This window comes from Oreochromis niloticus, linkage group LG3 (genome assembly GCF_001858045.2).
Source record: "Oreochromis niloticus isolate F11D_XX linkage group LG3, O_niloticus_UMD_NMBU, whole genome shotgun sequence".
Taxonomy (NCBI): Eukaryota; Metazoa; Chordata; class Actinopteri; order Cichliformes; family Cichlidae; genus Oreochromis; species Oreochromis niloticus.
In genome coordinates, this window is record NC_031967.2 from 44,876,728 (window position 1) to 44,904,695 (window position 27,968).

The 27,968-nt window shown below is 39.3% G+C and overlaps 1 protein-coding gene across 6 annotated transcripts; it reads right to left on the reverse strand.

Annotated features, from left to right (window-relative positions):
* Positions 1 to 623: 623 nt before the first annotated feature.
* On the reverse strand, positions 624 to 27,946 carry LOC102079945 (Fc receptor-like protein 5). 6 transcript variants are annotated; one of them, XM_025901660.1, is made up of 5 exons: positions 11,468 to 11,538; positions 3,183 to 3,455; positions 2,804 to 3,061; positions 1,992 to 2,135; positions 624 to 1,422 (listed from the first exon to the last, which is right to left on the reverse strand). In XM_025901660.1, the coding sequence occupies exons 1-5, from the start codon at positions 11,496 to 11,498 to the stop codon at positions 1,361 to 1,363; spliced, it is 768 nt and encodes a 255-aa protein (XP_025757445.1). In that variant the 5' UTR covers positions 11,499 to 11,538; the 3' UTR covers positions 624 to 1,360. The 6 variants fall into 6 exon arrangements, with proteins under 6 accessions (XP_025757445.1, XP_025757446.1, XP_025757444.1 ...); XM_025901661.1 differs by lacking the exons at positions 2,804 to 3,061; positions 3,183 to 3,455 and adding exons at positions 9,235 to 9,492; positions 9,581 to 9,853 and having other exon boundaries at positions 11,468 to 11,535; XM_025901659.1 differs by lacking the exon at positions 11,468 to 11,538 and adding an exon at positions 4,465 to 4,851 and having other exon boundaries at positions 3,183 to 3,449.
* Positions 27,947 to 27,968: the final 22 nt, after the last annotated feature.

A 27,968-nucleotide genomic window follows, 5' to 3' on the forward strand; every position in this document is an offset into this window, starting at 1 on the left:
TAGCGTCTCCTTTCAGGCCAGTATGGACGAATGTCACCGAGCAGTGACTAAGTTTGTGGTCAAAGGCTTGCACCCATTTGCCACACCAGATGCCCCCGATTTTCGGTAAGTGAAGGTGTTTAATTGTAGGCAGGAACATTACTGGATATTCTTGTGTAATTGCTACAGAATAATTTATGTTATAGTACAGAAGAATATTTATTTTATTATTTTACATTTACATTTTTTTTCCTGGGGACCCTGTGACACCCCATTGAAGGCTGGTTCTCTTGAGATCGCACTGTTGGGTTTGTAAGGCCATGTTACTCCTAAATTTCTATCTTGTTCAAAGAGAAGATAAAAACAAAGTTCTAAGCTAATCGACCTGAGTGTTCTCCTCCTCGGAATCGTTAAAATCTTATCAATACCCATCCCTAGTCAGGAGTGTGCGTAATTATAGTTTTTAGACCAGTTTTTGTGCACATAGAGTAACAGGTCCCACCAGAACATGGAGCTGCTTAAGTAATTAACAAGATAATGATACATTTGTTTATTTATAAGAACATTATTGTCCGCTGACTGTGTGTTAAGCAAATAGTGGACCCAAATGCAGACAAAAAGATGAATATAAAATTCAATATGAATAAACAAAGACCAAGCGCTTTATTAAGGCTGATGATAACATGAGTCCAAAAAACAAGGTACAGTGAATAGGGACAAAAAACTAAATTAAAACCTAAACTGGACGAAACTAAACTACGACAACTGCGACAAAAGACATGAACCTGATTCAGGGCAGGAGCCTGCGAGAAGCTATGAGGAAAAAACATGAGCATGACCTGAACTTAATGTGGTATGGAGGAAAGCAACAGAGATGACGTGTCAAAGACTGAATGAAAACACACAGAATAAATACACAGGAGGGTAATGAGGGAAGTGGAAACACCTGTGGAGACACAGCTGACACAAATGAACAAAATGACGCCACAGAGGAAAGGTAAAATTAAGCACACTTAGCATAGAAACACAAGACTTTCAAAATAAAACAGGAAACATGGAAAGACATAGACATGATAAAACAAGCTTGACAATATGGAACACAGACAAAAAACACATGACAGACTGGACAAGAAACAAGACACATAAACCAAGAAGACATGACCAAAAAGTCTTTTAAACAAAAAACTCATCAAATGTAAGAATTATGCAGTTTTCAGCACAAACAGCAGATTAAATCATGAGGTAACAGTGTAGGGAAAACATCAGCTGCTAAGAAGTTAAAAAAAAAAGTTAAAGAAGTAAATCAAAATAAGAAAATTACTTTAATCCTGGTGATACATTGATCGTTATTGTTTGTTATCTTCATCCTCAGGCACTCCAGTCAGAGACGATCAGACTCTCTCATTTTTGCCTCAGTTTCAGCTGCAGGAGATGCAGCGGGACCTTTTTAAAAGCAGAATTTAATCTCATGTAAGCAGTGTTATACAGCAGTGGAACTTTCTGTTGTTGCCTTGAAAACTAGCTCTGACCTCTGACCTTATTAGCAACAATCACAATCCCTGATGATAATTGTCTGTATTTATCTACTGTGACACTTGTGCTGAAAACATGAATATCTGTCTTCACTTGGTGAACATCAATACACAAACATGCCTGAGATCACCTGATGAGCCACAACCAAGGGTCAGTTTCACAAAGTGTAATGAGTCGAGAAGCTCATTTTACACCACTGTGGTCAGTTGGCATCTACTGTCCAACTGGAGGAGGCTGCAAATGGAAGACGCGAATCTTTCACAGCAAGAGGTTAAAGTCTTGCTGCTGCTTTTCAGTTATTTTCTATCAGATGAATCTATCACCTGATTTTTTACTTGAATTATTGTTAGACTGACAAAATAAGTTTGAAAAACTAGTTTTATGATGGATTTTCTGTAATTTGTTTGGCAGCTAAGCTATTTGTTTGGTGTTGTATCTGACCTTTGACTCAGTATGATTCTTTTGTGTTGTACTCTTACCTCGAGTGAACCTTTGGCGCATAGATATACACAGTAGGAGTATACCAGTGAACAGGATGAACAAAAAGATTGTGTACGCCAGCCTGGGAAGAGACATCAGAGGAGGAGGAGGAGGAGGAGGAGCAGTCGTAGACGGAGCTCGAGCTGTGACACAGAAATGGTTTTGTCATCACCTTTTCTATTTAGGACCAAATGTTACATGAAAACACTTCCAGAAATCACTGAGTCCAAAGACAGTGCACAGTGTTTCGTTAAATGCAGGATAAAGCTCTAACATACAAAGAAGAAGCCACGATACAAACACGATCCAGAAACATCTTCTCTGCACTAAAGCTAATTTAAAATGGACTCAGGTGAATCCGGAAACTGTTCCTTGGTTGGATGAATCAAAATTGAATATTATTTAAGGTAAACATGGAACCTTTGACCTCTGAACTAAAGAGAAGCACGGTGTGCATTAGTGCCCTATGGGACTGGCAGTTTGCACATCTAGAGAGGCAATGCTGGAAGATATCTACAGGTTTTAGAGCACCACAATTTGTTTGCCTTTAACAAATCAAAAGCAAACCAGGAGTTGGGGAGTAATGTTGTGTAGGTGGGTGAAATTTCTGGTTTTGAAAGGTTAATCTTACTCTATTGTTTCAATATCTGACTGAACTATAGGCTGCTGTGGTGCATTATGGGTAATGCAGGCACCAAAAAAAGAAACAGGAGGACGACTGTTCTGATTTATGGTTTTACTCCTAAACTACTAGATAACTGTACTTAAAAGCCATCAGACAAAGTTTCATGAAACCCATCATCATCATCACCTCTCACTTCCAGCCAGATCTCCGGTGACCGTCCTTTTGTTGGATGTTCACACTTGTAGAAGCCTTCGTTCTCCTTGGACACATGGATAAAGCTCATCCTTCCTTCAGACTTATTTCCAATAAAAGTACCATTTCTGTAAAATGCAGCACTGAAATTGGACGTAGACTGTTTCGCATATTTTTCCTTATAGGAGCAGTTTAGTGTCACACTGTCTCCCTCAGTCAGAGGAACAGCAGGACCCTGCAGGATCACACCAGCTGAAATGCAGAAAGATAAACTGTGGTCTCTGACTCTGGTTTTTGTCCTTAGTTACAAAGTTGCAAAAATGTGTTCATTTTATTGTATCTAATATAAAACTATCTGGCATTGAAAGCTTACTTGCCACTCTGATGTTGATGGTGTTGCTGCACTCCCCGCTGTCAGACTCACACCAGTACACTCCACTGTCTGATGGGTAGACACCTTTGATGGTGCAGGATGACCCATTTAATTGGCCCCAGGTCTCACATGAAACAGAAGACTTTGTGGAGGTGTTTCTCTTCACTGTCCAGCTGCTGAAGCTGCCTGGCACTGCACAGCTCAGAGTCACAGTTTCATAAAAAAATAAGACTGACCTGTCGGGATGGATGCTGAGAGTAGCAGCAGCTGCAGCTTCAAAAACATCAGGTTGAGACACATCAGTTATATGCAATGCAATGTGTGAAGATTAATAACATGAACATTAGAGGAAAAACCTTTACTGGTCATACTGAGTGAAATGAATATTTTAGAAGAGCTAATAGAGAGGGGAGACTCACAAAAGAGTAAAATGGCAGAATAAATATTCCATTAGACCAGCAAATATGAAGAGATGTGAGCTACGGCAACCATTATAACCAAGTTAATTAAGATGCACATTATTCAATTGTACATGCATATTTATAACGGCCGTGGTCTGCTGAGCTGTATCCTTAAAGGGCAAACATGCATCCAACGTTTAGCCAACAGTGCCCTGAGCTACTAGCCATACTACCCATTTTAATAATAATAATAATAATGCATTGGATTTATATAGCGCTTTTCAAGGTTTTCAAAGCGCTTTACAATGACATTATTCATTCACGCTCACATTCATACACTGGTGGAGGCAAGCTACAGTTGTAGCCACAGCTGCCCTGGGGCAGACTGACAGAAGCAAGGCTGCCATATCGCACCATCTGCCCCTCTGGCCAACACCAGTAGGCGGTAGGGTAAAGTGTCTTGGACACAAAGACCAGGACAGAGAGGCCGGGGATCGAACCGGCGACCTTCCGGTTACAGGTGCCCTTCCCAACTCCCTGAGCCACGGTCGCCCCAACAAAACTTCATTCCCCTGATGTTCCACAGATCTGACTCCTACTAAGAACTTCTGGGAATTCCAAAAAGTACCACAGAGTGTCAAAACACTCTAACATGTTGCGGCTGCAGAGTCAGAGCAGCACCTTCTAAATGGTCTGCGGCTTTAATTACATTAGAAAAAATAATAAATGAAAATTGATGCAGTTAGACAGTGAAGACAGATGATTATGATATACTACTAATGTTCACACTGCACTGAAAAAGTCTGATGATTCACAAACCATAAACTCGTGTGTAAAAAGTTACTAAAAGTAACATCTGAAATAGAAACATATTGATTTACCTTTAACAAAATCCAAGCAGTGGATGAGAGTCCACAGTGAGAAAATGAGAAGAGGCTCCATGGATTTCATATTATAGAAAACAAGTCGACAGTGTGTGGGAGAATAAAACATTTTGGCTCTTCCTTCTTTAAATCAACACCCGTGTTTCAGTTTTAAATCTTGAATTCAGGAAGTGTTACTTTTAATGGTTTTAAAGTTACTCAGTGAATGTCCCCAAATGAAAAAATGCTTCAGTGTTTGATTATTTAATCTTACTAACCAGAGGAGACACTGGGCCATCTTTTATGAAAGGAACTTTCTAAACAACGATTATAAGTATTTTAATTACTTTATATAAAGTGTTCAGACTGCATTGAAACAAGCAACAAGTGTCAAAATGTCCACAAGGTGGAGACAGGCAGACACATTATGGCACATGTATTTATATTTGTCCACATTTAATTTGTGTAGATTATAAGATACATTTATTAGTTTATGCAATATTGTTTTTGTTTTTTTTTATATTTAATTACTTCATTATCATTTATCTTACCTTGTCATTGATTTGTGTGATATAAATTATTTTTGTGGCACCTTGTGGGAGGTAATTTTGGTTCCTACCTAACCTTTATGGCGGGAATGTTTTTGAAGTGTAACATGTGTCATGTGCATCAGGAAGATAACAGAGTAAGTTGAGTGCACACTGCTCTCCTGTGTTGGTGGTTATTATAGAGGATGTTTTTCAGAGTGACCTTAGCCAGCCATACACCCAGAAAGCAAAACATTAAAAAAAAGCCGTGTCTGAGAGAGATCCTAAAGATTTAGAAATCCTGAAACTATCAAGGGGAATGATGCAGAAAACCCCTAACCTGTAAGGTTATTACCATATTGTCACTAGAATGCCAGAATCAGACTGGGAACCACACCAACCTAACTTCATCAACACACAAAAAACATAGTGGATACGTTCAAGACTGACATGAGTGAAGCCTTTAACTTTGAAACGTCTTCATGAACTAGACCTAACCTGGACCTGAGGACACAAATCCATGCAGTCAAAGAAAACCTGCTTTCTATCAAAGAGGCTTTTTAACACGTGACTAACATCCCCACCCGCTCCAACTCGAGTCATGTTCATGCTTTAAGTGAAGCAACTATGGCTTATGGTTTAAAATGATCTTTATGCATTGTATGGGACACATATGGAAGACTTGAATCAAAGTCCTGCATTTTACCCATTTTTTCACCACATTATTGTAAACATAAAGTTTTGTGTCACGAAGCCATGAAGACAGACTTCAGCACAAAATAGTTCCAGTGATGTCAAAAGGTTACAAAGGCACATCTGCCTGGTTACTCTTATTTCTTCATCCCACTTACCGCGGCAGATAGTTTCTATAAGGCCAGGTTACAGAGTAACACAAGAGCAATGTTTCTAAAAGTAATAACATATATTTTTTGATGCATTTAGAACAGCAGTAATACAGACAGACACTGACACATAAAATGATACATTAAACCACAGCACATATTATAAATTAAAGAAGTATTTGACAAATCTCTTACAGCAGGTTTATGAAAAACAATATCCTACTTTGTATATACAATCCTAACAACAAATACTGCCTGGAGAGTGAGCTGCACTGGTGAAGGTTTGCACTCTCAGAGTGCTTCTTCATAACATTATGACATTCAATTTGTCCTTTAAACATAAAATTAATCAAATGCAAAAATGAGACAGTTTTCTGTTCAGTTCATATTTTTTTAGATTCATACAAAATCAAACATCATTGCTGCTGAGAGGTTATTAAGGTTGAAAAGATCAGTGTAAGACTATTGCTTTAATCCCAGTGGTATTTTGATTGTTGATCATCTTCTTCACACCCTCGAGTTACAGATGATCACGCCATTTCCTTTTAGCCTCAGCTCGAGCTGCAGGAAGAACACAAACTATTTATAGTGCGACATTTTTCAAAGGTGACATTTAGTCATGTATAAGCTGCTTCCTACAATCACAACAACAACACTTCCTATTGTTTCCAGAGAACCAGCTCTGTTGACACCTCGTTGACTGTAACAAGGATATCAGATAATTGTCTATCAGCTTTTCTGCAACAGAAATGACTCAACAGCAGCTGGAAACTTTGCTGTGAAATGTGATGCAAACAAGTGAACATCCATCCTCACTGCAGGAGCATGAACATACTCAGACACAATCAGGGGCTGCATCACATGGTGTAATTTGACTTTGCACCACTCTGAATGCCCTGCTCCCCTTAATGTGGTTAGACTGAACCAAAGATTATAACTGTTTCTACTCTGTGGTTTCACTCAGTCAAACAGATGTTGCCTTCAGTTGAAAGGATGATTGTTATCTATGTGTTAGGTCTGATACTATTAGTTTGTTCTGACTCCAAAAGCCCCACCAAGAGGAGCTAAACAAGCAAAAGTAAAATGGTGAAATTATGACAGTGAAGATGTCCAGGACGCCAAGAAGAAGAGGACATTTTAGATTCAATGAAGGCAGAAGTAAGCAGTAACCTCTGCTGTAGCCTTCTGATTGGTAAATAATCTGCTCTACCACCAATGCATTCACACACACACGTATAAAACATGACATTTTGGCTCACAGCTCTGCATTAAACCCATGAATACTTGGTGCCATGAACCAAAAGATGGGAAACACAACAATCAGCACTGAAATATCATTACGATTACATAATTTCATATTTCAGAACTTAATGTGAGATTTTATTATTTTGCTTATTGTTTTCAAAGCTCTTTTTTTTTAAAGGCGAGGCCTACTCATTTCAAGCTGTAAGGTTGAGGAAACCTGCAGTCAGCTGAGACTGAAGAAGAGAGGTGCACCACTAAGGTGACACCATGTACACAAGGTTAATGGGTTAAAAGTCTTACATTGTGAACTTAATGTCCAGAGTGAAATTTTAGTTTTTGTAAAGTTTACTCATTATATATGATAATAATTCATTTTTGACATTTCTTCAGCATCTATGTCCTCTGACCCCTTAAAGAAAATTGACATATACCAACTTAATCAGGATTTTTTGAAGTTTTCTTACCTTGAGCCCACTTCCGGTAGGTGTACACAGCCAGTATAAGTATACAAGTGTAGAGGATGAACAGCAGGATGGTGCTCAAAAGTTTGGGCAGAGCGATCGGAGGAGTAGGATCAGGATCAGGATCAGGGGTTGTCACGGGGATATTATTCTCTGTTAGGAGAAAAAGTTTTATCATCAGTTTTTCTGTTTAGAGCAAGTGTTACATTAAAAAGGTTAATTTAAAATCAATATTTCGTGTTGATACATATGCAGAGTTTACTGTGCATTTCACCAAAACTTTTCAAAGAAGTACATCAGGACATGAAAACACAGAGCTTCTGTGAAATGAGTCAAAGTTTTCAGCATAGAGATATGAGATGTATGACAAACCCTATACCTGGCCTACAGTACCACTTCCTGTGGTAGGACCTCTGCATATCCAGGAAGCAGCTCATATATGTGAAAAAACCTAACACACTTCGTGTGGGTGACACGCTTCCAGTGACATTTCATTTCATTTACTACAGTAGTTAGATTTTTCACATTGGTTTTATAATGAAACACACAGTCATTTCATTTCTGCATAAGAAAGCAAATTACTGCATAAATATTTTAAACCAAATCTAAAATTCTAGCATATTTCTTTTTTGAACTTTATATTTATTTATTTTTTTAAATTGTATAGTACGGATGTCTGCCGGCAGTGTGTTCTCATTTTGGGACATAGATAAATGCATTTATTTGCCAAATACCAGCTTCATGTGCATCATAGTTTTGTGTTTACGAAAACAACTAGTCATTTCTCTAGACCCTAGGACTCTACGACACCAGAAAAAGCACGTGATAGAGTGCAACATAGTGACTTTTGTACTGTTTGCAGAAGTCAGGACGTCAGTGTCAGAGAAGTACACGAGAAGGGTGTTGCAGGACATGTAACAGGATGAGACAGTGATGAGGGGCGTGGTGGGAATAACAGATGGGTTTATGATGGGGTTGGGATGACATCAGAGATCAGCTCTGAGCTCCTTATTTGAGATGGTGATGGACAAGCTGAAAGATGAGGAGTTTCTGTGGACTGTGATGTTTGCAGATGACAGTAAAATTTGTATTTAGAGAGGAGTGGGGAACAGGTGGAAGAGAGCCTGGAGAGGTGGAGGTAAGTTCTGGAGATAAGAGGAATGAAAGTCCCTAGAAGTAAACTAGAATACATGTTTGTGATATGAGAGAGAGACAGTGCACAAGAGAGGCGAAGAAGAGAGTGCAGGCAGGGTGCTGTTGGTAGAGATGGGTGTCATGTCAACATGTCAACAGCAAAAGTGAAAGGGAGGAATTACATAATGATAGTTGCAGCTGCTGTGATATTTAGTTTGGACAAGGTAACACATCACTTATCCTACCTCAGAGCCTGAGGTAGGAGAATTGACGATAAATAGCGAGAATAAGACTGGTTAACTTTCGATTTAGGAATATAAAACTTTAGGTTAATCAATGTCCCAGAAATGTTAAGATTAAGTTTACTCTTTAAAACTTACAGCTTTAAACCTGACTTTCACCAGGCAGCATGGAGGAGTAGACATACTGCTGCATTACGGTGATACAGGTTTTGCTAATTAGTTGTGGTCAGGTTTGTCGAAAAAACATCACTGAGTTATAACTGAAACTGCTTTATGTATGTAAAAGTATTTATAAGCTGTCAGACGAAAGTTTCATGAAACCTAACATCATCATCACCTCTCACTTCCAGCCAGATCTCCGGTGACTGTCCTTTTTCGGGATGTTCACACTTGTAGATGCCTTCGTCCTCCTTGGACACACGGATAAGCCTCAACCTTCCTTCAGGCATTTTTTCAATAAAAGTACCATTTCTGTAGAATGCTGTACTGAAAGTGGACGTAGACTCCTTTGCATATTTTTCCTTATAGGAGCAGTTTAGTGTCACACTGTCTCCCTCAATCAGAGGAACAGCAGGACCCTGCAGGATCACACCAGCTGAAATGCAGAAAGATAAACTGTGGTCTCTGACTCTGGTTTTTGTCCTTAGTTGTTAATATAAAACAATCTGGCATTGCAAGCTTACTTGCCACTCTGATGTTGATGGTGTTGCTGCACTCCCCGCTGTCAGACTCACACCAGTACACTCCACTGTCTGATGGGTAGACACCTTTGATGGTGCAGGATGACCCATTTAATTGGCCCCAGGTCTCACATGGAACAGAAGACTTTGTGGAGGTGTTTCTCTTCACTGTCCAGCTGCTGAAGCTGCCTGGCACTGCACAGCTCAGAGTCACAGTTTCATAAAAAAAGAAGACTGACCTGCCAGGATGGATGCTGAGAGTAGCAGCAGCTGCAGCTTCAAAAACATCAGGTTGAGACACATCAGTTGACATGCAGAACATGCAGTGTGAGACGATCAATGACATAGATGTTGAAACCATTTCTGCCACTGCACAGATTCAAAACCAGCGAATGTTTTGGACAGAAGTTTCCACAAACTCAACATTGCCAAGAATGACATGGTAATTTTAGGCTTTTAATGATTTCTTTAAAATGTTTTGTTTCCAGGGTGGAATCACTTTAATCTCTAATCTTAATCTTACATCTTTATTCATTTCATAAACAGTTATTGGTTGCACAAATTTGAATTTATTTTTGATGTTCTCAAATCTGCACTGGATCAAAAGAATACTTTCAGGTTCAATATACACACACTTAATTCTTTTAGTAAGTGGTGCTCAATGACAAAGTCACCTTTTCATGGGTGAACATGATTGACTACAACTGGTACTTTATGTCTGTCAGCACTTGTTTCACTGCGCTCATCAGATTAACCAATATTTTAAAAAAAATGGGAAAGTCCAAAGATCTGAATGAAGATCTAAGAAGTAACATACAAAGACACATGAGCTTGACATTGAGACAGAGGGGGAAACTGACACGGGAACAAGACAAAAAGATAAGATGGAGAGGGTGAGAGACATGATGGGCTGTCCAAACATGGATGCACATGAAGGACAGGTGAGACTAGGATGAAACACAAGGAGGAAAACCTGGGCACAACTAAACTAGCAGACACAGACATAAGTGGGGAAAGCTGTAAACTCAGTGAGATTAGAATCAAAAAAATATATTAGCCTGAAAAATTAACCTCAAAGAGCTGGGTCAAAGACCGCGAACCAAAACATTCTGCCAATAAGAGAGGTCAAACTTCCCATCAGAATTATGCCAGCAGTTTGTTGTTGGCTATCACTAATGTGTGTTAAATGTTAACCAGATATTTCAACCTTCTTTTTTTAAAGTCATTAAAGCTGTAAGCACAGTTGAAGAAACCATTAAAAGCCCACAATTACCACAACATTCACTCTCCTCATGAGTGTATGGAAACTCCTGACCATGAATGTTCAAGAAAGGTTAATGTTAGCTTCAGGGGAAACTAATCCATGTAAATGTTCCACCATGTATGAAGTGAAGCTATAACAACCACGACAGCTGATGTCGCATTAACATTTATGAAAGGAATTCAGATTCAAAATCATAAAACGCACAAAATCAGGAATCTGCCCAGCTAACAGTTCACAGACAACCATCCTTACCTATGAACATTAACACAACTAGTTAACCTAACAGGCATGTGTTTGGACCGTGGGAGGAAGTTAGACTACCAGGAACTCACACAGTCCAAACAAAGACACAAACTCCACTCACAAGACCCTTTAACCCTTTGGCTCTAAGCCAACACGGCTCATTTCTCAAAATGATTTATAAAAAAAGAAAAAGACAAATATGCTTTCTAATGTTCATATATACTAAAGTGTTTTAAAGGATTTCAGAAACTGCTTTTAAAACTTTAACCATCATTTAAGAATTGACTCATTGCAAATGAGAAAAACTGCATGAAAGCTATAAATGTAAAAACAAAAAAAGATCTGTAGTTGACAAATATGGAATAAAAAGTCAGTTTTCTTACTGATCATGAGGCAGACTGGTGCGATCATCATCGTGTTTTAAAGTTGACTTTGTTTCTCTGAAAACAATAATTTAAACCACATCCTGTCAAGCCTTGTCACACCGTGCACAGTGCACACCCACAAAATAACATAAAAAACCCATCAAGTACCCTATGCTGGACCTGCAAAACCTTATAATTTATATGTAGAGACCCCAAAGTCTAAATATCTTCTTTCTTTCTGTCCCTTTTGGAAAAGTAGTTGAATGTGTGGACTGTAAAACGGACATTTTCTGTATTAATATTACAAATATAAGCCACGGTTACATAAACTGGGCCTGATGTTGTGCATGTGCACAGTGGTATTTCTGCTAAAGTGTAACACTCAATTCAATTTTATTTATACAGCACCAAATCACAACAACAGTCGCCCCAAGGCTTTATATTGAAGGTAGACCCTACAATATCACATACAGAGAAAAACCCAACAATCATATGACCCCCTATGAGCAAGCAATTTGGCGATAGTGGGAAGGAAAAACTCCCTTTTAACAGGAAGAAACCTCCAGCAGAACCAGGCTCAGGGAGGGGCGGGGCCATCACTGCGACCAGTTAGGGTGAGAGAAGGAAAACAGGATAAAGACATGTTGTGGAAGAGAGACAGAGATTAATAACAAGTACAGTGTCTTGCAAAAGTATTCGCCCCCCTTGAACTTTTCCACATTTTGTCACATTACAGCCACAAATATGAATCAATTTTATTGGAATTCCACATGAAAGACCAACACAAAGTGGTGTACACGTGAGAAGTGGAACGAAAATCATACATGATTCCAAACATTTTTTACAAATAAATAACTGCAAAGTGGGGTGTGCATAATTACTCAGCCCCCTTTGGTCTGAGTGCAGTCAGTTGCCCATAGACATTGCCTGATGAGTGCTAATGACTAAATAGAGAGCACCTGTGTGTAATCTAATGTCAGTACAAATACAGCTGCCCTGTGACGGCCTCAGAGGTTGTCAGGGGCTCTGTCCCAATTAAGAGACTGCAGCCTTGAAGCACCCATTTTGAGACCTATTATGTCACCGCGACGCGACAACGGCTGTCCCAATTCAAAGTATACTCCAAATGCGCCATCCATTTCGCCAAATATCAAGCGTGGTCTGGTGCACGCTTCATGGTCCCATATATCCCACAGTTCTCACAGTTTTACCAGTCAGTGGTTGCTGGAGTACTTTTCTATGCTATAGTGTGCTGGGGGAGCAGCACAGCAAAGAAGGACTCATCCAGGCTGGAGAAACTGATCAGGAAGGCAGGCTCTGTGGTCGGCATGAAGCTGGACACTCTGGTGTCAGCGGCAGAGAAAAGGACACTAAAAAAACTGCTGGACATTATGGACAATGCTGGGCATCCTCTGCACACGGCCATAAACAAACAGAAGAGTCTGTTCAGTGACAGGTTGCTTCTCCCAAAGACAAGAACCAACAGACTTAAAAACTCCTTTGTCCCACACGCCATCAGACTGTTTAACTCCTCTCTGGAGGGGAGAGGGAGGGAAAACAGGAGGACAAAGGAGGGGGGAACAACTAAGCTGTAGTGCCTCTTCACTTCACTGTGCAATACTTTTGTTAAATAGTCAACGGTGCAATAGACTTCAATACTTGAAATGTGCAATTCACTTGTATTTTTTTTTTTTTATTCCTATTTATTCTATTATCCCCTTCGTATTTTTTATCTATATATGTCTCTGTATTTATATGTGTGTATATATATATAATATTTTCCTCACGCTCTGTAACTTCTGTCGGTGCTGTGCTTTTTTGGAAACCAAATTTCCCAGAGGAACCCACCCGAGGGATTAATAAAGTTCTATCTTACCTTATCTTATTCATAGTGCGGCGGTGGGTGTGGATAATTTTGCTGCAAAATACGGCAGAAGGGAGGGGCCGAAGAGTGAACTGTCAAAAGTAAGTACTGAATATGATGTCACTTATTTATGTGTGAATGTTTAATATTGAAGAACATTAAAACATTACTGTTGGCCACATGTCGGCAAAGTTGTGTGACATTAGTGATGTTTGTACTTTCAGCGTTAACTTGGTTTTAAAGCCTTTACTTCAAAATATACGCTGTCCAACAGTCGACCTTAATCTTACAGAAAATGTGGTGATTTTATGTATAATTAAAGTCAGTCATATATCCACAAACACAACAAGCTGAAAGTCAGTGATGCTGCTCGGTTTGCAGTCCTGAATATGACGGCACAAGCAGGATTCACTGCACTGTTAATGTTAGCTATGTTATATTGCTGCCTCTGTTCGGTGGTGTCGAGCCAAACGGACTTTAACGTGTGTTTGAACGAGCTGACGGTTCACTCGTTAAGCTGAAAGAAAGATGCTTTAATCACAGGAGTCACACATGTGTCCACTGTACCATCTGGGAACTCTTCTTGTTTAGCACTCATAATAACACAAACACTAAATCCTCCTTCTCTTGTGCTGTTTTGTAGCAGTGTGTACACCTGAGACTGTCACCTGTCTGTCTGTCCTGCACTCTCTCTCTGTTTCTTTCTCTCTGATTGTGGAATAAAAGTATGAACATGTATTTATAAGTTACACTTGTGTTTGAATCCTGCAGCTTATCACACATTTGATTTCCATGTGTGACAACTGCAAGTGTCCAGAGTGAGGACAGACTGAGGGACCCACTGCTGCACATCATCTGTGAGGCTTTGCACCCCTGATGATCCACCAGGACAAACTCAGCAGTGTGTGAGGAAGAGGAGGAGGAAGAGCCAGCAGCAGCTGACAGATGGAGAGAATAGACAGACTGTTCCCTGTTTGTGAAGGACTGCTAGGAAAGTTTAAAATAACTAATTATCTGTCCTGAATCAGTCTTATTAGGTAATGTTCAAATAATGTTATCATTCCAGTGTTTTCAGTGTAGGAGAAAGTACTCAGGGCCTTCAAGTTACACACTATGAAAGGCAGCAACAAGTTTAATATTCAGAAACCTAAAGTATGTATCAGCAGCAGAATGGAGCTAAAAATAAATGTTTGTTTCAGTTCTATGAAGCTTTGAGTATTTTGGATTAGTAGCACTGCTGTGTTTGTTGCATCATATTGCTGTAATTGTTTATATGCTTTATATATTCTGAGGTAAGTTGGTCTATAGTGTTACATCATATTCTATAAGGATGTTATGTGTTTGTAGACTTTCTGCCCAGTTTGACCCATTTAGCAGAAGTCAGCCTGTTTAAGGCTCTGATATCTATTCTGTATGACTTAAAGCAGTTATGACATGGTCTGATTTTCTCACCCAATAAAGGAATATTTCATATATCAGTCTATTCTTCATTCTATCAGAAACAGTTATCACAGCTCGTACATTTTCTTTTTACACATATGCTAAACACACATATTAAATCTGGGACTCTCAGCCATTTGACCTTAGAACTGAAGAAACTTCTCAGATGAGAGGTGCAACATCTTCAAGCAACTTGAAGAAGTCCAGACGCTTTTCTTTGCAAGCTCCTTTGACTGTCTCAAGTCTTTGAAGGTTTAAGGTGATAGGAAATATAAATAACTGTAACTTGAATCTTTGACTCAGAGTTCAAGCTCACTGCTGTAATATATCATAATAATCTGACAATACATATAATATTGGCTATTGTTAAAATCTCCCAATTCTTTTAATCTTTGGCTGAAGGAAGGACAATACTCAGTGTATAAATGCTCAATCAACAATTATTTATTTCCATACAATTTAACACTTATGAGCATAAACCATCTGGATGGGGAGACCTGCATGAAGAGGGTCACAGCAAATCTCAAACTGGTGGAGGGTTACTCAGCCTCTTATAGCCTCTAGTGGCCCCCACCTAGTCGTAAAAATCTAAACATTCACATTCTTTCTCTCACACGGTGCCTAAGTTATGACCTCGGCTCCTTGTTTTCCTGCTCCCAACAAGGTGGTGGTATGGAATGTGGTCTGTCTCTTCTACTATCAGAACAACAAGGCCTTCTGCACCCAACAATCTCTTCATGATTCAGCAGTATGAAATGTCAAGAAACAGTGTAACACATTCACAGCAGATCAATGGTACAGGATAATACACACCTATGTAACAAATCTAATAATTGTCACATTCTTTTAACTCAGAAGTATAATGGAAACTAAACTACATACACATCAAACAATCTAGACTAAGGGATATAATATGACCTACAGCAGTATCATAATTCAACTACTTTGATTACAGATATAAGGTAACATATGATAGCATAATGATTCCACACCATATTATATTTGCATTAACACAGTGAGATGACTTTAGTCTCGTGAACAACACCAGCTAATTGCTATTTGCTAACTAATCTTGAAATGACTGTTCAGTACAGAAATGAAGCCCAACAATCATGTTTTTACAGTCCCCTGGTCTCAGCCTCAGATACTCAACTAATCAAAGTGATATCATGAAAAAAATGAATGACCAAAAAAACATTTCTCTCCTTCATTTATGTCACACAAAGCTGTATGAAACGTTTCTCACGGTATCATGGTTGCTAGGCAACCTGAGCAGCGCGACGAAGGCCAGATCGTCCCATTTCACAAGCCTCTCACTTCCGCACTTCCCGTACTTATAGTACGCACCGTACGTGGTACGCGTACTGCGCGTACTCGAAGCGTGCGGTCTCTTAATTGGGACACAGCCAAAGGCTACGTTCACACTGCAGGTCTTAATGCTTAATTCCAATTTTTTGATCAAATACGATTTTTTTGTCTGCTTGTTCACACTATAAATAAAATGCGACAGCAAACGCGCTCTAGTGTGAACCCTCAAAGTGGGCCGCATGCACAAAAGCAGACGTCACACACAACGCGCTCTGTGTAGACCCAGACCAAACAGTATTGTTTGACTGATGGCCCTTAATATAAAGACTTGTTTTGGACTTTACATTTCCCAATTTTTGCTTCAAGTTATTTTGTTATTTACATAATAATGTAGATAACCTAATAATTATCCTTATAGCTGTTTTAGAGGAGCGGTGCTTCAAAGGACAGTTGCAGATTTCTGTCAGAATCTGCAGATTATACAGTACAAATAACATGTTCACGTTGTCTTCCCAACAGTTTCACTAACATCTACAATGGATGGACAGGAAGTGTTTGCCAAGTTCTTCTCTGGCGCTTCTCCGGCGCTGATAATTGGCATCTGTTTTGTGTCAGTGACGTAAAAGATGGATTTAATGCGACATGACCATTCAAAAACAGTCGCTTTCTAAAACATCAGATATGTATCGGATTCAGTACCACATACGAAAGTGACCCAGATCGGATTTCAAAATATTGGATTTGTGCCGTTTACACTGTGATACAATGATTGGATATGGGTCGCATAGCGTTAAAAAAGTTGGGTTTGATGCGCTTTCGCCTGCAGTGTAAACGTAGCCTAAGAGAATATTGGGAGCAACAACACCATGAAGTCCAAAGAACACACCAGACAGGTCAGGGATAAAGTTATTAAGAAATTTAAAGCTTAGGCTCAGGCTTAGGCTACAAAAAGATTTCCCAAGCCTTGAACATCCCACAGAGTGCTGTTCAAGCGATCATTCAGAAATGGAAGGAGTATGGCACCAGTGTTGGTCAAGTTACTTGAAAAAAGTAATCAGTTATTAATTACTGATTAATTCCCCCCAAAAGTAATCCCATTATTACTTATTTTCAAAAGTAATTAATTACTTAGTTACTTAGTTATTTTTTAAAAACACAATTTACAACCTGAATAGGTGATAAAGTGATAGATCTTTCAGCCCAATTCTACTTTTTCTGCATAATCCATCATACAAAATATAATTAAATGGAAAAGTCTCCTTTTAAAACTTGTTTTATTAGTTTTAATCTTTTAACTTTATGCATCAAGCGAAAATTAAATTACATGCAAAATTCTCTGACTGGAAGAAATTTGTTTAACACTTAAACCTATTTTCTGCACATTGTAGCACATAAAATAAAATATTTTTTTGTGTTTACACTCAGTCTTGTCTAGCCCTAGGTCAGTCTAGCATTAACCTAAGGTTGGTATTGTCACGACCAGGGCAGCCAAAGCTCGGAAATGGACTCAGGTGCAGACAACACTCGGAGGCAAGGAAGATCAGTGGAAGCATATGTTTATTACAACAAGTGAGGGTGACATACAAGGAAGTATAGTTAAAGGCAAAAGCACAAATTATGAAAAAAAGCGAGAGGAATAAATATAAACTCTGGAACTATTCAAAATAATGAGTCATGAACAGGGCTGGAATGGGACCAGAAAATTGGCCCGGGCATTTTGACTAGAGACCGGCCCACCAGGTATTATAGGAAAAACCATAAAGCCTTTTAATGAAAACAAACGCTGTTGTGACAGTGATGTACACTGTCCTGTTGGTATATATGTACCTACAACACATGGAGGAAACCTGAAATTAAGACAGAGAAGACTAGAGGTGAGACATAGTCATTAATGAATATTAAAAATAATAAATTACAGATTTAGTGATATTTTCATAAACTATTCATTTACCACATCAATAAACAGCATGGCAGGGCAAAATATTTTTTTGTAACATGGCAACCTTTAAAAAGTGAAAGGAGACAGAAAGACAGATGAGAAAGAATAAAAACCTAATTGACTTTTTTGATGGCATTTTACACACAGTACTGGTACAGTATCTAGAAAATGTGGGGAAATACTGGCATCATATACAGTACTTACTTCTGAAGAAATTATGATGGTACCCTGAAAAAAGTTACTATGTACAATAATGGATTTCTATACATTTTACATCAGATGAAAATGTTTGTTGTAAGATTCAGATAATTATTTATTAAAAGCGAGACATTTTAAGTGAGGATAAGAAAGAAAAGCATTTCTTTGTGCCCCCCTTTCCCTGTTAATGCCCTACCTGGTCCCCTGGCAAAACTTTTCTAGACCCGCCCCTGCACAGTTACCAGCTGTCAGCCACTTACAAAAGGATCCTGGTGTTATTTGTCTCTCAGAAACAGCTCATAACTTCAACTCATTCATGTCACCTAAAAGGTAAACCTGTTCCTCAATCACGATGGAAAAACAGGTTTACCTTTTAGGTGACAGGTGCACCTGTTCAGCTCTGATGATTCAGTAAGGACATCTCCTGGTTTCATCTTCATGTTTCCCTCTCACCACATATCCAAACCGATATCATGACCAGCAGCTTTACAGCTGTGGCTCCAGCAAACATCAGCTGATACTAGAAATTTATATTCAATAAATTCTAACAACAGCTGATCAAGCTTAAACGTGCTGCTGTTGTTTAGCGCGACATCCGCTGGTTTCCTCTATCTGGCGCAAACTGGGCGATAAACAAACAAGAGAGAAAAGCCGATCAGCTGATCATTGATCAGTTTCATGATTGGAGAGAGAGGGGAGAGAATGAGAGAAGAAGAGGCAGCTGTGCAGCGTAAAGACACAGAATAACTCCAGCTTTGTGTATTTTTCATTGTAGCTGAAGTCCGGGACAAACTGCATTTCTTTTCAGCTCAATACGAAACGCGTAATATTTTCTCTGAATACGAGACGATTCCATTTTTTAGAGGACGATTGGCAACTCTACTAACTAAGCTTATGAATAAAGTTCACTATCAGTAACATCATAGCACCCACCCAGCTGTATAGAAACTCCGTCATGCTATCTAGTACGAAGAGTTATTGTAACTGCTGAAGCGAGATCGATCAACTGCAGACCAGACAACAAACGACGGAGGCTTCCAGAAAAGTGCAATCAAACGATGAATTTATTAGCAGCGGAGAAGACATATCAGGATATGTCCTCTGACAAAAATACATGTGAAGAACATTTTAAAGCACTGGGGTATACGCCCCCCTCATGGCACACTGGGGTATCCGCCCCCCCATGGCGTCAACACAAGTCAAGAGTTCATCACGTACAGGCAATATCTCGTACATCTTTAATAGTTATAAACAGACATGAACCAGACATATAACTTCCCGTTTCTGCAACACCTTTAATGCACAGTCATAGTCTTAAGCCTTCAGAGTGTCTGAGGGCTGGTCATTGCCTCCCGTCATCTGCTACTAAGTAGGTAAAAGGGCAGCCAGTTACAAAAAGGTCAAAGACACTTGGGCCTTCGCTCAGGCCTGTTGCTAGATTTATGTGTATTGTAAGCATGCATGTAATCAACCTGCTATGTTCTCATCTTCCCTCAACATGTATCACCTGGACACTCTCACCAGTGAAGCTTAAAACCCTCTTGGATGGAACATCAATTCTAAACAAGCACAGTTATGCAATGTGTATAGACTGAACTCAACCTGTGAATAGAAAGGTCAATGTGATGACAAACATATTCAATGCAATAAGAACCCTGTAAACAATATTACTGTTAAAATAATACTGTAAACCACGTTATCAATGCATTCATCATAAGGCAGATTATATAATAGCAATAAAAGAATCTCTGAATCCCAACACTGCCTGTAAAAAGTCAGCACAACGAAAATAAACTACACCTAAACTTGGTTTATATCTGACCCAGATAGACTGCAGGTCATAAGTTCTCACCTGAAGTTTAGTTCACCTGACACTCATCCACCTGCTGACCTCCACCACTTGCTAATATTACTGAATCTGTGGAAGCTCCGCAATAGCCACCACCAAACAACTGAGTTATTTCTACGCATCTCCCAGCATCTGGCCAATCCATCACCTTTAAGTGTTTATACCATTACAAAAAAACAGAAAAAAAAAACCATCGGCCCATAAAAACAAAAAAAATCACCATTAGGCATACCGGGGATTTGATGGCCAGTCCAGCTATGGTCACGAAAATACTGTAAACACAGGGGACTGAGACTGACGGTAAAGCACTCTTGATGGCAGTCTAGACAGATTTCACTAGAGACAAAATTAGAATACTACTGTGAAATGCTATGGGAATATCACAGAGCAAAGCTCTCACAGTCACTAAAACGAGAGAGAACAATGTCAGATCCTGGCATCCGTGGAACTGTAGGGTTAGCCTACTTTCCAGCAAGGAGTGTTTGTGAGCGCTGGTCTTAAAAACCTGCAGGCTGATTACTCAAAGCTGCAGCAAGCGAGAGGAAGCGCAGCAACTTTGCCCAGTGGTGGCACACAGGAAAATCCAGCACTCATCCATACCATGACAGGTATATTGTACTGCATTAAATCCATACTGTAGATCCAGAAGTAAAACTATACTTTGTCCTACACAGACCTTACAATCTGAAAAGGCTCTTCTGTTGTAGCATGTGCAAAAACAATACTGACTAGCACCAATATAACAATTAAATGATAGGCGGTAATTGCATGTAGCTTCTGTAGCACTTGTTATCTTAATTAATAACAAGTGTGTGTGTGTTTTCAGTTTTTTTTTTTTAATTGCAAGGTTGTCATCTGATCATGCTGGAACTCACAGTGCCCTGAGAAGAGTGGATTGAGGATGCCAAAGAGAGGAAACGCGCCAAGTACCAGGAACTACTGCAGGAGTGCAGGGGAAGGGAATGGGAGGCACTCTATGAGCCCATAGAGGGGGTTGTAGGGGCTTTGCTGGACGATCACTCTGCAAAGTCCTTTGCTAGCTGGGTGTGACTGGGGCAGTGAAGAAGAGGGCTGGGTCGCCTGGGTGAGGGTCTATGATGTTGCGAGATCCGAAAGGCCTATTGACTCCAGGATACATCACTGAAGATGGGTGCCAGTGCATCCAGGAGATGTTTCTTGGATAGTCATATCAAATGTCTCTAAACACAAAAGTATTGTTAACTTAAAAAATGTCCATGACCAAAAGCCAACACGCAGTTCTTTTGAGATCAATTTATGTTCTGCTGTGAGACCAAGCTGTTGGACAAGCTGTCAGTTTGGCAGCTCTTGCTCTTCTCTCAGTGGAATCTCTTCTTGTTGTGGTTCTGCTTGCCCATTGTTTGGATTATTGCCTCGTCCTCTATTTTGTCTTCCTGTGCAACATAAAACAAATTATTTGCTTCTCAAAATTGATATTAACATTTTATGTTGTTTGGACACTCTGGTCAACATGTGGTTAAGCTAACAAACTTACATCTTAGATTGTGGAAAACAAGAAATATCTCAAATTTAAAACAAGAAAGAGTGAGAAGAGAAAGTATTGGTATGTTAAAGAATTCTTTATGCGTCATCCAGATTTTCTTCTGTGGTGAGAGGGCCTATAAAATTCACATTAAATAGCTTTAACCTATAGCAGAGCACCAAGCACTCCACCCTTCAGTTATGTGAGATGTCATATATTTATATTCTTAGCACAGACTGATTTTTAAACTTTTATTTCTTGATCTTGTTGTAAATTAAAGACTCTTGTAGGTCTGATATTAGACACCTTTTGTCAAGCAGGTATATTCATATCAATCTGATTGATTTTTTTTGGATGCCCAACTTAATAAACTGGCTGTCTATCTGTTTTACTTGCTCATTTACAGATTGCATTGAGTGATGTTGGCTGGAGATTTTAGAAATTTTATAATACAGCAACTATAGCCATATATTTTAGATTTAGTATGAGGTAACATGGAGGTTTTTGTTTTTATATTGCATGAGAATAACACTGTGGTAGTTTCTGTGTTATAAGCAGTAATTTAATACCATATTCATGATAACTGACTGAAACAAGCATCAGGAAGTCTTGAAAGAACTGGAATTAATAGCATTTTGCCTAAGTCAATTTAAAGGAATAATACATATTAATACATTAGATTCACATATGAGTGTAGAGGATCCTCTTTCACACCATAGTTTATATCTAGATGACAATACATGATATGATAAAAATAAGAATAAGAAAGAAAGTGGAAGACATGTTTAAAATGTCCAGTACACACAAATTCAATGCCATCCATGTTCTCGCACTTGTCCAATTCAGGGTTGTGGGTTGCGCAATACCACCATCCTGTGCAGCATTCATCATTAACTGGCCTCTAAGCAACCAAAGATCCTGTCAGGGTACCTCGGTTGACCCAGTGTTTTATATTTATAGTTTTTGAGTGTTGTTTATTTATTATTGTTTATTCTTTGACTGATGTTCTCTCCTAGTTTAATTTCTACCACTCTTGAGTTTATCTTATTGTTTGGGTTGTCTTGTGTGTTTTATGGTTCCCTTTATGTCATTGCTTCATCTGTGTGCCTTTACTCAGCGTGTCCCAGTTAAGTCAGGCTTGTCTTCATGTTGGTTTTGTCATTTTGTCTCTCTAACCATGTCTCTCCCTTCATGTTTCTCCCTCTCTGCATCCCTCGCGCTCTAGCTCGTGTGTTTGTTTCATCTCCCTTACCTGTTCCCATGTCAGGTTCAGTATGCACTGTAGAGGAAGAAACATTGCTCCAGCAAACAGTCACATGCACAATTAATAACTGTATGAAAATCTGTTCAGGTATTTTTCATGTTGTTGTTTGTTTGTTTGTTTGTGTTTTTTGTAAGACATTTTTTAATTAAAAGAGAAGAAAACTGTTACTTACACTTTTGCCAAAGTTTCTAGAATTTGCACCAAGCAATGACAGCGATGACAGTGATGACAGTGATGACAACGCCACCAACTATGACACCAATGGCACCGACACTAACAGGGTTGTTAGTGTTATCATTATCATTACCTGAAAAACACAGAATCAATATGTCAACTATTTTTTGTTTTTTTTCTAACCATGGTCTTCTAAGAACACTTATCCTCCCATCAATCTCACAGCAGCAACATATCTGCCAAATCTTATTTGCTCTCTGTTTATCACAGATTTATAATGATGATAACAGCATTCAGTCACTGACCACAACTGTGCTGAGTCTGCTAGATCAAAGAGGAGGTGACATGTATTGGACTGAAAACCATTAATTATTTTTCAATAGGCTGATAACATCCAAAAAACACAGTTTCAAGCTCAGACAGAACGCTTTATCCCCTAACCAGTCGCCGGTTACAGTTTTTGTTTTCCAACTGTTCTCTAAACTACCGTAACAAACCAAACAGTTTGTGCAATGTTCAGCACAAAGTTAAACCGGTGGCCTGGACATATTTAGAAGAATAGAAGAATAGATGCCCCGCCCCCCCCCCAAAAAAAAACCCACAGGGCCAAAGGTCATATAATTGTTCTTCAGTGTTTTACAGTTCATACTTGAAATCGGCCACTCTAAATCAGCTGTGAGTTCACACACTCACAGTTGCTTTTATGAAACTTTTACAGCTAAAACAACAAAATGATTCCAGGTGGCCTGCTTAACATTATAGGGAATAAAGGGTTAAATCACTTTCCTTCCCAAATAAAGCTCAAAGTTTTAGATTATTTCAATATGTGTACCACATACTAATGAACAGTGAGGTTAACATAGTAACTTTTCTTCAGATTTTCAGTGATAAAGGAGCATTTCATTTATAAATTTATCATTTCATTTCATAACACCTCCTGGAAGAGAGCAGCTCACTCTTCAAAATGCTCTCTCTGTGCTCCAGGATTGTCTTTTCCATCTTGTCGAAAGACCACAACGTCATTCCTATGAGTCCACTTCACTGTCTTAGATACTGCATTCACTGTTTGCTTAAGGTAGCACAGGAGAAGGACACGTTCACTGTCAAGGTTCAAAGTTCTTTGTTTGCCATTTGTGCATAAACCAGCATTCAAGGCACATAGGATTTCTCGTGCAGAGCTCTCTCAGTCATAGAAAGTGTGTTAGAAAAAGAGGAAAATAAGCAAGACAATATCCTGATTTGCGTGTATTTACATATTAAAGCAACAACAAATGACTTGTCGCATACATGCAGGTTAATACGGTTTTAAAATGGCATCATTGTAATTTAGACAGCACTCATTTTTGTTTTGTTTTTGCTTATTTTGATTTCACATCATGTGAAAGCCAAAACCTTTGAGCTAGAGCTCAGTGTTGCATATTCATTTCACTTTGATGGAAAGAAAATCCAGACTTTAGATTAAAACTGAGCAGGATGACAACATTACATTTATATATTTTTTTTAACACAGGCAGTAGCGGTTTTTGATACGGGCGACACGGGCAGTTGCCTGGGGCGGCATCACGGGCAAAAACAAAAAAATTAATAAAAAAATTGCTCGTACTCATGCTGCCCCGACATCAGCCAGCGCATATTGGGAATGGCATAGGCACCGATCGGTTTCGCCCAATTGCTGGGAGTAAGGGCGCCCTCCGTTTGCGAGGTGCGCCTGCTGCTTGCGGCACAGGGAGGAGAGGGCGGGGCGGCGGGGGATTCTCTGGCTGGCTGGAGCAGCATCTAATAACCAACTCGCAAAATAAAACAAAATAAAAACAAACCAACAAACACGAAAACACCAGACATTATGATACTGACTTATAATTTGCACCTATGTTTTTTCGAAATTCTATATGCGAAAAGTGAGCGCGAGAGCCCTCGGTGCGCCTGCTCGCTGCTGAAGTAAAAGTAAACTTTATTGTCATCTCCGCTACATACAGTCCAGTATATAGAGAGACGAGACGACGAGGCTCCAGTTACAGCAGTGCAAGTAAACAAACGATAAATATAAGAAGAGTAAGAAAATAAATATACACTTTAGGACTCGGGGTAAAGGGATCAATAACAATTTAAAATTTATAATTTACAGTTTGATGATTTAAAGTCTCACACACAACCTGTCGACAGGGGAGGGGGGCCAGCTGCTTCCAGATAGAGAACATTTCATTTATAATGTTGTAAATCCAGAGGGAGTGTTTGCCCGGGGCGCCAAACAGGCTAGGACCGCCACTGAACACAGGTACCTTGTATGGATCTTTTTGTGTTTAAGTTTCTTTAATTAAAAGACATAAACATGTTCACCTGAAGCTTCCATGACAAACAGGGAACAGCCGTCATGATCCTGGATCTGGTCACCCAGTGTTTATGTGTTGATCATTAACATTCTGTATATTTGTGGTTCTTGTGGTTTAGGTTTTTCTTTTTTTGTATTTATAGCTTCCTAAGTTCTCTTTAGTATTTTGTGATTTGTAGTCTTTAGGTTTGGTTACTGTCCCTTCATTGGGTTCCTTGTGGTATGTCTAGTCACCCTGGTTCATATGTTCGTGTATTTCCCGTTTTACTTTGACAGTCACGTGTCTTGTGCTAGAGTATCTGGTTGTTAAGTGATGACCTATGAACCTAGCTTAGCACCAATATAGAAACATCCTCCAAAGAGCTGCTTTTTACTTTCTTGCTTTGAGTACATTTCAGAGACTTTACTTTTTTACTTTTACACCTAGGGGTTAGGGTTAGAAGCCAACTCTGCTTCCTGCTGCTTCCAATAAAATAAAACCATTGCAACTCCTTATTCTGTGTTTTACTTCATAAGAGAATTTTTCTGACACTTTGGTCCTTAGAGCTCGATTTCAGCATCTCTCTTCTCCACTTCCACCAACGCTCACCAACCCCTTGCACAGGGGAGACTATATGACTCCCGATAAAGACCTCTGCCCTATCAGGTGCAAAGTGCTGTTTGGGAAGTTAAGGCCGGCAGCAGGATGGATCTATAAAACTTTAACTTTAAACCTGACTTTCACCAGGCAGCATGGAGGAGTAGACATACTGCTGCATTACGGTGATACAGGTTTTGCTAATTAGTTGTGGTCAGGTTTGTCGAAAAAACATCCAATTTAATCACTGAGTTATAACTGAAACTGCTTTATGTATGTAAAAGTATTTATAAGCTGTCAGACGAACGTTTCATGAAACCTACCATCATGATGATCATCATCAGTACCTCTCACTTCCAGCCAGATCACCGGTGACTGTCCTTTTTCGGGATGTTCACACTTGTAGAAGCCTTCGTTCTCCTTGGACACATGGGTAAAGCTCAACCTTCCTTCAGACTTATTTCCAATAAAAGCACCATTTCTGTAGAAAACTGCGCTGAAATTGGACGTAGACTCCTTTGCATATTTTTCCTTATAGGAGCAGTTTAGTGTCACACTGTCTCCCTCAGTCAGAGGAACAGCAGGACCCTGCAGGATCACACCAGCTGAAATGCAGAAAGATAAACTGTGGTCTCTGACTCTGGTTTTTGTCCTTAGTTTTTAATATAAAACAATTTGGCATCGCAAGCTTACTTGCCACTCTGATGTTGATGGTGTTGCTGCACTCCCCGCTGTCAGACTCACACCAGTACACTCCACTGTCTGATGGGTAGACACCTTTGATGGTGCAGGATGACCCATTGAATTGGCCCCAGGTCTCACATGAAACAGAAGACTTTGTGGAGGTGTTTCTCTTCACTGTCCAGCTGCTGAAGCTGCCTGGCACTGCACAGCTCAGAGTCACGGTTTCATAAAAAAAGAAGACTGACCTGTCGGGATGGATGCTGAGAGTAGCAGCAGCTGCAGCTTCAAAAACATCAGGTCGAGACACATCAGTTGACATGCAGAACATGCAGTGTGAGACGATCAATGACATAGATGTTGAAACTATTTCTGGCACTGCACAGATTCAAAACCAGCGAATGTTTTGGACAGAAGTTTCCACAAACTCAACATTGCCAAGAATGACATGGTAATTTTAGGCTTTTAATGATTTCTTTGAAATGTTTTGTTTCCAGGGTGGAATCACTTTAATCTCTAATCTTAATCTTACATCTTTATTCATTTCACAAACAGTTATTGGTTGCACAAATTTGAATTTATTTTCGATGTTCTCAAATCTGCACTGGATCAAAAGAATACTTTCAGGTTCAATATACACACACTTAATTCTTTTAGTAAGTGGTGCTCAATGACAAAGTCACCTTTTCATGGGTGAACATGATTGACTACAACTGGTACTTTATGTCTGTCAGCACTTGTTTCACAGCGCTCATCAGATTAACCAATAATCAAAAAATGGGAAAGTCCAAAGATCTGAATGAAGATCTAAGAAGTCACATACAAAGACACAGACTAAGACACACGAGCTTGACATTGGGACAGAGGGGGAAACTGACACGGGAACAAGACAAAAAGAGAAGATGGAGAGGGTGAGAGACACGACATGACCGTGGGAGGAAGTTAGACTACCGGGAACTCACACAGTCCAATCAAAGACAAACTCCACTCAAAAGACCCTTTAACCCTTTGGCTCTAAACCAGCACGGCTCATTTCTCAAATGATTTACAGAAGAAAAAGTCAAATATGCTTTCTGATGTGCACATGTAGCAAAGTGTTTTAAAGAATTTCAAAAAGTTTTTAAAACTTTAACCATCATTTAAGAATTGACTTATTCCAAATGAGAAAAACTGCATGCAAGCTATTAATTTAAAAACAAACAAAGATCTGTAGTTGACAAATATGGAATAAAAAGTCAGTTTTCTTACTGATCATGAGGCAGACTGGTGCGATCTTCATCCTGTTTTAAAGATGACTTTGTTTCTCTAAGAAAACTCTAACACATTTAAACCACATCCTGACACTGCCTGCCCACACATACACAATGCACACCCCTAAAATAACCTATGCTGGAC

Excerpts from the sequence above, each read along its gene's own strand:
- LOC102079945 (XM_019354245.2), bottom strand. The coding sequence starts at position 4,576 with ATGTTTTATTCTCCCACACACTGTCGACTTGTTTTCTATAATATGAAA. Across the intron at positions 3,456-4,464 it reads CTGCTTGGATTTTGTTAAAG|CTGCAGCTGCTGCTACTCTC; the intron begins GTAAATCAATAT and ends ATGTTTTTGAAG. Across the intron at positions 2,136-2,803 it reads GATCTGGCTGGAAGTGAGAG|CTCGAGCTCCGTCTACGACT; the intron begins GTGATGATGATG and ends TCTGTGTCACAG.